The sequence below is a fragment of the Cyphomyrmex costatus genome, unplaced genomic scaffold (assembly GCF_001594065.2).
Source record: "Cyphomyrmex costatus isolate MS0001 unplaced genomic scaffold, Ccosl1.0 scaffold615, whole genome shotgun sequence".
NCBI classification, from domain to species: domain Eukaryota; kingdom Metazoa; phylum Arthropoda; class Insecta; order Hymenoptera; family Formicidae; genus Cyphomyrmex; species Cyphomyrmex costatus.
Window position 1 is genome coordinate 26,498 of NW_017280173.1, and position 12,029 is coordinate 38,526.

General features: G+C 33.8%; 1 protein-coding gene across 2 annotated transcripts in view; it reads right to left on the reverse strand.

Moving 5' to 3' along the window:
- Nucleotides 1-620: 620 nt before the first annotated feature.
- The window catches only part of LOC108779785 (UPF0536 protein C12orf66 homolog), a 31,968-nt gene continuing 20,559 nt past the window's right edge, over nucleotides 621-12,029 (reverse strand). For both annotated transcript variants that reach the window (XM_018547291.1, XM_018547292.1), the window contains exon 9: nucleotides 621-791. In XM_018547291.1, the coding sequence (XP_018402793.1) occupies nucleotides 621-791 (171 nt within the window). The remainder of the gene's footprint in view (nucleotides 792-12,029) is intronic.

Genomic DNA, 12,029 nt, shown 5'->3' on the forward strand with positions numbered 1-12,029 from the left:
CAGGATAAAGCAAAGCCAGAACTAAAACGCCATTTTTCTTACACTAGTACGTTTTCTATTCCTTGCCTGCACTATTACACCCGTCAGTTCTAGCTTGCACTAGTTCAGTTCAGTACAGTTCTAGTGCAATCCCAGTGCAGGAACAGAAAACAAACCTTAATGTCGGTTGTCTACGCGTGACGGTTATCGGCGCGAGTCGGTGGGGATAACCAATCGGATATTGGCAAAGGGACGCGGAAGCGATTCGGCGAATGAAAACCGAGAAGGAATGCGTATGTACGCATTTCGCGAGGGAAAGAGAGAGAGCGCTACTAAACAAATTGAAATTGAAGAAATTATGACCGGCGACATTAGCAATCTTACAATTGCATTATACGGAATTAGACTTTTAGGTCTAAATATCTCAGAAACTATAAGAGACCGCCGCCTAGTTGTTAAGGCAAAGTTACTCAGATTCATGACCTTGACAACATATGTCAAGGTCAAGGTCATCGGTGAGGTGTCCTCTAATCTAAATAATTACCATAAATTTATATATTAATAAATTTTTACTATAGCATAGTTAGATCTTTGGCAAAATTTGATATATATAATTTATTTATTCATCTCATAAATATAATTTATTTTGATAATTTAAGGCATTCATAAACCTTATTGCATCTAATTTGCATAGAGAGGTCCATTATAAACGATGTGATATGAGTTTCTTTATCCTTTTGTTTTCCATTTTCAAATACAATCACGAGAGTCATTGTAGGATCGGTGTTGTGGAAAGAATATGTACATGAATCCTGTAAGAATATTTATTTATATAATGTAATCCTTCATATTTATTTATATAAAGTAATCCATTATTTCAATTCGGTCTTTAAATCGATTTTAGTAACATTCTCAATCAATAGAGCATATACAAATTTATTAATAATTTTTTTTTGTTTTTGCATAATACTCCATATTTATAAAGTTATAGCAATTTTAAAATGCAGTCGGACGACTGATTATTTAAATGCGATGGAATTGCCCGAACTCGAAATTGACGATGTTACTGCTGAATGCTGCCGAAAGTGCGTAATACTTATGGCACATTCGATACATATGCACTGACACGGTTCTAGCGCTGCCCTGACACGGTGCTTCCCTGACACGGTACTGTCCTGACACGGTGCTGCCCTGATAGGGTGCTACCCTGACACGGTGCGAGTGCAAAACTACACTAATTAATAATTTAATTAATAATTTAATTTTTAATTAATAATAATAATTATTAATAATAAAATAATAATAATAATAATAATTTAATATTCTTATTTTTAATTAATTTTCGGCCTTTCTTCTTTTATTAAACAACATATTTTCATCATCACTACTACTACTACTTGTTTCTAATAATTTATCTATAATAAATAATATTCTTTCTTTATCCATTTTGTAATTTTTTGCTGCCTAACTAGTTTTATTTGTCCGAACACCAATGTCAGTGCAATATTTCTTGCACTCGTTCGGTTCTTTCGGTTGGTCCGAATACAAATTCAGCACTATACTAGGTTAGTTTTCATTTGCCGAATACGATAATCTAAGCGCACTGATACGATGCGCATATTCAGAATACGTGGCACCAAAAAAGTTCGCACTGGTGCGCACTAGTGCAGTCTGTCAAATTCGCCATTAGAGATCCTCAAGTAAGTAATAGATGCGCGATCTGAAATCGTTACTGGATTGGTTGGGCGACGTCGCAAGAATATGGCGCAACCAATGGCGCAATCGTATTATATTCCATACTTACAAGTATAACACCATATGACACACAAGTTTGACATACAAGCACATACAAGTATGACACACATATGACACGAAGATCGCCATGTTCTTGAGAATGCTCGAAGTTCGCGCATCTCTTACTTGAGGATCTCTAGTAATACTTAGGCTGGGTCCACAACCTCGCTTTAAGAGGCCCTTAGCCGTAAGAAACTGACCAATCACAGTAGATTATTTTTCTTGCATTTAACTATGATTGGTCAATTTTTTACGACTTTACGGCTTAGTCTCTTATGGCGAAGTTGTATTAAGCGGGGAGCACAGACTTTTGCATAACGCATAAAGCATGTGCATAAGAAATTTCATTGGTCCATTTTCTTATGCATGAGTCAATGGACCAATCAAATTCTTTATGTATATGGTTTATGCGTTATGCAAAAGTCTGTGCTCCCCGCTTATTACACTCAGCTGTATTGTACGTTCGGTTGATATTTAATCTGGACCGTATATATCATAACAAGATATAAACATGAGCAAGTTGACTGGATTAAAAAGTTATCGATGCTATTTTGTACCTTTGTGCAAAAAATGCACTCAGTAAAGTGTTTTTAACAGTCCCACGTGAAGAAGCAACAAGAAGGTGATAGTTTCGATTACACGACGTCCGAATAAACCAAATCAAATTTTTTTTGCGAGAATCATTTTGTTGTAAGAGCCCCAACACACACTTTTGCATAACGCATAAAACATGTGCATAAGGAATTTCATTGGCCCATTTTCTTATGCATGAGTCATTGGACCAATCAAATTCTTTATGTATATGGTTTATGCGTTAAGCAAAAGTCTGTGCTCCCCGCTTAAGTATTCAATACTGAAATAATATTATTATTTATCAACAGAAAGTGTAAAGCCATTCGAGTCTTTAAAACTGGATGTTAATGTTTATTTAATTATGTGAATTTTATATACTGTGTATGTAGTCCCCCCCCGCGACGCTGATAGATTTTCAGCCTTGACGCATATTCACTACCACAGTAATATCACTTAGTTAAATTGAGAATCAATTTAACCAATTTTTGATGCCTATAGCATCATATTAGATCTTAATAATATGTTGAAAGACATATATTAAAATTTAATATTAAATTAATAATTTAAACTCAGAGAAGCTGAGATTGTGAAGAATATCACGAGTTGGCGTTTCGTCCCGGCTTCCACTACTGGACTCATCAGTAAGGTAATGTAGTGGGAGCCTACCTTAGACGCCTGGAAAGATGTTAGAAAGAAGTTCTATATAAACAATTACACATGTAATCAAGCACTTGCGAGAAATGGCATGAGTAACTATAGACCTCTGTTGGCTAGTCGACGAAGTGATATTCTTCACATTGTTCTTAATATTATTAAAGCGCATTTTTCAGGCCGCGCGATATAAATATGAAAGATAAATTATGATTGACTCGTATGATTTATTAAAATCAACAGAAAGTGTAAAGCCATTCGAGTCTTGAAAACTGGATGTTAATGTTTATTTTATAATGTGAATTTTATATACTGTGTATGTAGTCCCCCCCCGCGACGCTGATAGATTTTCAGCCTTGACGCATATTCACTACCACAGTAATATCACTTAGTTAAATTGAGAATCAATTTAACCAATTTTTGATGCCTATAGCATCATATTAGATCTTAATAATATGTTGAAAGACATATATTAAAATTTAATATTAAATTAATAATTTAAACTCAGAGAAGCTGAGATTGTGAAGAATATCACGAGTTGGCGTTTCGAATGGCTTTACACTTTCTGTTGATTTTAATAAATCATACGAGTCAATCATAATTTATCTTTCATAATTATTATTTATATTTCTAATTGGGCGCAACCAATGGCGCAACATAAATAAACTTAAATTGCGGCTTTTGCATTTCTAACCTCAGTAGCGTTGAACTTGTCACTTTGTGTTTTATAAATTTAGTCACCATAAATATGTCAACCTTAGACAAATTTGTTGAATCAGTTTTAATAAAACCTGATTTTAGAATATTTGCCATATTTGACACGATATTTTTTCGATAATTCGACGAAACTCTTTGCGAAACTGTCATGCAACCAGAGGCGCGAATACAAAAAGCAACATCATGACGTCACACTAATAGCGTCGCATTTCATCCGTTTGAATTTTCATAAACATTTGACCTTTATTATTAAATAAATATAAACAATGGGCATAGCGGAATAAGCATGTAAAATCTGCCCCCGCACCAATCGAGCTCAAATTGGTATCATTAGTTGGTACTTCTGAGATGTAAAACTTCCCCAAATTTAGCCTTGAAATTGCATTTTTTTTAATCGATCGGAGTGATGGAACATGGTAAAAAAAATCAATCATTCGCTCAACAACATGCCGCACCGACTGGCTGGTCGCGGTTCCGGCGCACCACGGCGCATGGCGATTGTTGCCATGGAACTATATACTAACCTTGTTGCAGTGTTGCAATGTTTAATTGTCATGTAAATTGATAGAGATAAAGATTCAATGAACATTATAATATATAATAATATATAATATTACATATTATATTTCCGTCTGCAGTTAGCCTATAAAACTTATAGTTCCCGGAGTTTACAACGAGGAGGTTGCAGTACGTTTTTAAAATCCATATTTTCGGGATGCTTTTTTAACGTGAGTCTCCTCGCCTCTCACATCAAAAGAAGAGAATTAATTAATTCTTAATCATCGTCACTATCACTTTCAATGACAGGAATGGAATTATCTTTCTTAAATATATCGCTGAGTATTTCTGCCGGTTTAAAAATTTTCGATAAATATCTTATTGCGTAAGATAAATAATATATTATTGAGGCAATATGGGAGCAACAATCAATTGTTCGTCTGCCATTAGCACACTCACATGCATAATGAGTCACACCGGAAACACCGATACTATTTGGTTTGTACTTAGAAAACATCTATATGTTGTACGAAAAATATGTCGTGCACAATTTCATCCGCAATTTCTATATCAGATTGTAGTCTTTTCCCAAAAGTGTTGTTCAGAAATGATGCAATCCTAAAATAAATTCCAACTTTTGGTATCAACTTTTTGTCAATTTTATGGTCCAGAAGACGATACTTTTGTTTAAGCACTCCATGAACAGATTCAACTACCCAGTAGGCCTATTCTGTAACTCTTTAACGACAATTTTACTAGGGATGTCGTTGCGCAGATATTTTACATGGTATAAAACCTGCGCAACGACAGTATAACGATACCGAATTGTCGTTACAAGTTACAGAATAGGCCCACAGCGAAAGTAACAAATCGAGATTGATTGGACTCTTTTGTTGATAATTGTTTTCGTTTTTTAAAAGAGGCCAAAGAAAAAGGATGGTTTCGCCGAAAATTACTTTTCAAAAATATCACATGTAATGATCTTTTGGATTTTCCGGAAATGACAAAAAAAGATATAAAGATTTTTTTTACCGGTTCGTATCAACTCTCTCAGGGTGCCGTCACATACAGCCCGCAATCCGTAATCCGCACCGAATGTCCGCAAAAGTAGTAGGGATTGCGTCCGTAACGTTACGTATATTTTATCTCCTTATGTCCCATGGAGCTGTAATTCCGTAAAAATTACCAGTTTTTAATAGTAATGCTTTTTCTAATTTTATCTATTTGACTAAATTTGACGGTTTAAGTAAAGTTTTTATTATACTCAAGATATATTCTGCAGTTTTCTTATGAAATAAATTAAAAATAATCAATATAACTTGTTAAATAAAAAAATAATGTAAAGCATTACTAGTAAAAACTGGTAACTTTTACGGAATTACGGCTCCATGAGACATAAGGAGATAAAATACACGTAACGTTACGGACGCAATCCCTACTAACTTTTGCGGACATTCGGTGCGGATTACGGATTGCGGGCTGTATGTGACGGCACCCTCAAGCAGTGTCGAATTTGGCAGAGATGGTAGATAAAAATGGTAAATTAAATGTAGAATATGTTAAGGATGTGAAAAACATCCTTAAATTAAACGTTCCATCCCGACATATTTCTCGTACAACATATAGATGTTTCCTGAGATACAAACCAAATAGTATCGGTGTTTCCCACAGACATCTATACTATACTAGACCGCTAACCTTCTTATATATTCCCTATATTCGTTGTACCCTAAAGTTATGTACTAAATAGTGCATTGGCGGCAGACTTAGGATCCGATTGGAATGCAGTTTGATAAAATTCAATTCTAAAATTGAATCCTTCGCCTATGACTTATAAGAGAAATGTGTCTAACTATGTGTTACCATGTGTGTATGTGAATATATGAGGTTTTTCTGTGCCTCTGTGGTTTAGTTCAGTAAAACCTCTAATGTAAGTATATATCTCCTCTCGATTAATGAAAAAAATATTAATATACTTTTAGTTCTTGGTAATTATGTAAATTAATATATTAATAATAATGATATAGATATGAAAGTATATTTTTTATTATTTAATATATATTATTATTGATAGTAAACTTAGCGAGACGTACGTAGCGTAATCTAACCTATAACTTATTTTAAAAAATTGTAGCTCTTCTCTTTTAAAAAAAAATTTGTAAGCTTTCTTTTATTAATATTATATGCTTTTATTATTCTAATATATTGAACAGTATACTCGAACGCATATCATAATATCATAAAAGTGCACATTGGTGCAGCTGGTGTTACTCTCTTTCTCGCGAACTGTATAATTAATAATAGTATGACTTTCACTTCTGTACACAGGCGTCTAAGGTAGGTTTCCATTACAATGCCTTACTGATGAGTCCAGTAGTGGAAACCGGGACGAAACGCCAACTTGTGATATTCTTCGCAATCTTATTTTTCAGAGTTTAATTTATCATTACTTTAAATATTACATCGTTAAATTTTAATATACATATGTCTTTCAACATATTATTAAGATCCAATAAGATGTTATAAGCATCAAAAATTGTTAAATTGATTGTCAATTTAACTAAAGTGATATTATCGTGGTAGTTTAGAGTTGCGTTGTAAGTCTGGAAAAAATTTCGGCACGCGATAGGGGAACTACATACGTGGTATATCAAATTCACACATAATTATAATAAGCATTGTGATCCAGCTTTGACCGTTACTGGCTTTGCTTCGTGCTTCCTTCTTCTTGTTTATTATTGTTTATCAATTGTAAGGCTCCTGAATACCGGCGACGGCCATGTTGGAATTGTGACGTCATAGGCGAGAAAAACACATTAATTTTTCTTGCGTCCCATTTTTTAGTAAAGACAATTTGGATAAATTTAAAAGGCGAGATCGCTCAAAAACACTTGTGAAAATTGGCGGAAACTATCCTTTCCTCCTCTGATAGTCAGTAAATGGTCGTAAAAGGCACATAAAGTGAGCCTATACTCGGCAGAATCACACATTTTGACAGCTGAAACGAGTGAAATATACGCTTTTACGTATAAAATTTTACGATAACTGCAGTTTCCGCCAATTTTTAGGACTTTCACGAATACGAGGGAAGTCACATTTTCACAAATAAGCAAATATTGACGAAATGGCACGCAAGAAAAAATTTGTCGTCAAAACATCACTTTTTCACGCCTATTAGTTCAGACTTTTACCATGGCGAGGCGCTATACACACACACAAGCATGAACCCATGTCTGTGCGCTCCCCTTCTACCCGAAAATGAGCACACGGACATGAGCTTGCATTTGTGTGTATAACCAGTAGCGTACTACTAGTTTTGCTAGCTACCGACTAATTCGGTGTCGCTACCCATCAACACGGAGTTCTTGGCTGAGTATTCAGGAGCCTTAAAAAGTCTTTAGTATTTGTTACTGTTCATTAAATAAATGTGTAGGCAATAATAAAATCTTTATCTCTACCAATTACAAGACAATTAAACATTGCAACATTGCAACAAGGTTAGTATATAGTTCCATGACAACCGCCACGCGCCGCGGTGCGCCGGGACCGCGCGCGACCGCCCAGTCAGCATGGTGTTGAGCGAATGATTGATTTTTTTTAACCATGTTCCACCACTCCGATCGATTTAAAAAAAATATATGTTAAAGTAGAGAGTCTACAGATTATTTTCATGAAGTATAAAAGTGGTCACTCAAAAATATGAACAAAAAAAATTCCTAAAAGATTAAAAAATTTTTTTTATGGTTTTGTTTACATCGTAAAAATTTCTTCAACTTATCTGAACGATATTTACAACATATATTTTTTTCATTAAAATTAGTACAGATGTTTTCGAAAAAAAAAAACACTTTTTATTTCGGTTTTCCCCTCCATAATTAAAAAAAATGCAATTTCAAGGCTAATATTTGAGGAAGTTTTACATCTCAGAAGTACCAACTAATGATGCCAATTTGAGCTCGATTGGTGCGGGGGCAGATTTTACACGCTTATTCCGCTATGCTCTTTAACGATTTTATTTTTATGAATCATTTTTATAATGCTTACATTTTAATAAATATTAATCAAATTTATAAATTAAAAAATTTATTTAAAGACCGAATCTTCATAATTTGTTTGGATTATATATTACTAGTTTTTAATTTATAATTTTATTTATATTTAAAAATAAAAATTTATAAAAAGGCTCAATATGTATAAAACAATATAAAAATATAACTAGGGCGTAGAGCCAAATTAATTTAACAAATTATTTTAATTCATATATTAATACAATTTCAGACGTTACGACACCGATTGGGTCATTTTCAATGATACAATAATATTCCTTAAAATTAAATTATCATTATACAATGTTCATATTGTTAAAAAATCATAGATTCCGTGTATAAAATTTGAACGTTGGTATTTGTATGTGATTTTATCTTTGATCCTGATAAAAAATGTTAATTGGATAAAATCTACAAAAAGGTTTTCTAAAGATTATCCTGAAATATTTTTTTCCAAGGCAGACAAAGGCAACGTTACTGTTGTTCTTAATAAAGATGATTACATTAATAAGGTTGAGTTGATGCTCTCGGACGTCAATACATATGAAATGATAAAAAAAGATCCTACAAAAAAACTTACCGCTGACTTAAAAAATATTCTAGTCAGATGGAAAAATAAGAGTTTTATTGATGGAATTACCTACAAAAAGTTACTCATCACTGATGGGAATATTCCAAGAGCATATGGATTGACTAAGATCCACAAGGTTAACTATCCTATGAGGATTATTGTTTCTTCGATAAATAGTCCGTTATATTATTTATCATTGTATTTACACAATATTATTAATGGTTCCATAGGACAAGCACCAAGTTTTATTAAAAATAATATTGATTTGATTAATAAAATAAAAAATGTTAAACTTAAATCTAATTCTTCACTGGTTTCACTTGTTGTTTCCCTTTTCACTAATATACCTTTAGATTTGGCAACTGATAGTGTTGTCAGAAGATGGGATCAAATATCAAAAAACACAAAAATTCTACTCGAAGAATTTATTATTGCATTCAAATTAATACTTAATTCTACTTTCTTCATGTTTAACGATAAATATTATAAACAAATATTTGGTACACCTATGGGATCTCCACTATCACCTGTTGTAGCTAATATTGTTATGCAAGATTTTGAGGAAATTGCAATTGGATTATTACCTTCCCATCCGTTATTTTATTACCGTTACGTAGATATTATTTTGGTAGTTCCATCTGAGAGCATCAATGATACTTTAGATATTTATAATTCTTTACATAACAGATTAAAATTCACTGTAGAAATGGGCAATGAAGGAAAAATAAGTTTTTTAGATACTATGATCAATGTGAAAGAAGGTGGTTTGATTTTTGACCGCTATCGTAAAGCCACTTTTTCCGGTAGATTTCTTAACTTCCATTCACATCACCCCATGTGTCATAAAAGAGATGTAACATACAGTGTTGTCGATAAAATATTAAAATTATGTCATCCAGCGTTTCAGCAAAACAATTTAATAGAAGCTATTAATATATTTTTACAAAATGGATATCCTCTATATTTCATTTTTTCTTCGATTCACAATAGAATATAATTCCATATTAATAATATTTCTAATAAAAACAATACTTCAAAAAAATTTTTTACAGTTCTTTATGTTAACAATGTATCTGAAAAATTCAAACCTATCGCCAACATGTTTCAATGCAAATTAGCATATACTATTCCGAACACACTAAAAAGTTACATCAAAAGAGGCAAAGATAATTTAGAATATAAACGCAAAATGTGGTATATAAGATATTCTGTGACAATTGTGATGCTAGTTATGTTGGACAAACTAAAAGACAATTAAAAACTAGACTAAAAGAACATGTTTCAGATATTAATAAAGCATCAAAATCCCCTTCTGTAATAACAGAACATAGATTAAAGTTAAATCATAATTTTAAATGGGATAACGTTGAAATTTTAGATATCGAACCTTCGTATAAAAAAAGATTAATATCTGAAATGGTACACATTAAAATACAGACACACGGTATAAACAGACAAAATGACTCTTAGTCATTGCCCGAAATGTACACCAATATGATACATTCCCTATCCTCGTCTTAAATTTGTTTTTCTTTGTTATTTTTATCAGGAGACGCGGTAGCGTCTCCGGCCATGTTCAAAAACTGTGAGACGCTACAAGTCTCTTATCCCGAGCCATCAAAGTCCATTTTTGGGAGGTGCATAACTACTAAAATATAAAAAATTTTGAATCAAACGTTATATGTCCTGAAAGGCGGCATCACCACGAGTAATTTGAGCCAAAAAAATTTTAAATCGGTCAAGCCATTCTGGAGATATGAGCGGTCAAAAAGTGATTTTAATGAAAAATTAAGAAACGTCTCCTTCTCCTTCTCCTACTCCTTCTTCTCCTTCTCTATCCGCATTTTTAAACTTTTCAACATCCTCTCTCATCTTTCACTCGCACCTCCACCATCTTTGGCCCACCTAACCTCCTCCACTCGCCCCTTCCCCTCCTCCCACCACCCACTCCCGCCATCCCTCTTTTCGCCGTAATTCACACTTTCTCGTTATTACAAACTTTCAACATCCTCTCTCACCTTCCACTCACACCTCTACCATCTTCCATCTACCGGACCTTTTCCACTCGCCCCTCTACCTTCCCCACCACACTCCCCCCGCCATCCCTCTCTTTCGTCGTAATTCACTCTTTTTCGTTATTACAACTTATTAACATTCTCTCTCACCTTTCACTCGCAACACCACCATTTTCGACCCACCGGACCTCCTCCCTCCGCCCCTTACCCTGACACCGCCACCCACCCCGCCGCTCCTCTCTTTCACCGTATTTTCACTTTTTTGATTATTACAACTTTTTGACATCCTCTCTCACCTTTCACTCGCACCTCCACCATCTTCGACCCACCGGACCTCCTCCACTCGACACTCCCCCTCCCCCTACCACCCACCCCCACCGCCACTCTCTTCCGTCGTATTTCACTATCTTTCGTTGTTACAACTTTTTAACATCCTCTCTCACCTTCCACTTGCACCACAAGGTAAGGAATTTATTATAAGCGATTGGTAGATCGATAATAAATCTATAAAAGAATTAAGACATTAACTTTATATGAACAATAGGATTAATTATATATAAATGATTGACAAGAACTACAATATATAAGTTTCCAAACCTTGATAAATGGATACATCAGCACACAATTATCAAATAAAAGGCTGTCAAGATTGCCGAAATCCATAATAAATCCGTTAGTTATTTTGGTTATGAGGAGGCTCGAGTCACTAGCGTTGTTGTCGTTTAACAGAGAACTTCCTTTTTATTATAGATACATGGATGATGTTTGTTTGGCTGTTGATGTGTCGGATATTAACTTATTATTGTGCAAATTTAATGAATTTCATCCTCGTCTCCAATTTACTGTTGAAATTGGAGGTGACTGGAGTTTCTAGACGTCTCTTTGATTAAGAGGGATAATGCACTAATTTTTGACTGGTTCCATAAGCCTACTTTTTCGGGTAGATTTTTGAACTTCCTATCTAACCACCCACTGTCTCAGAAGAGAGGCACAGTTTTTTCTTTAGTCGATAGTGCCTTTTTTTGTCGGATTTTTGTTTTCATTATAAGAATTTTAACTTCATTATTAATATTTTACTAGATAATGATTATCCCCTAAATTTCATTTTTGGTTATGAGTATATACTATTAATCAACGGTTAAAATATTTGGTAAAAAATAAATTTATTGTCAATGACCAATCTAC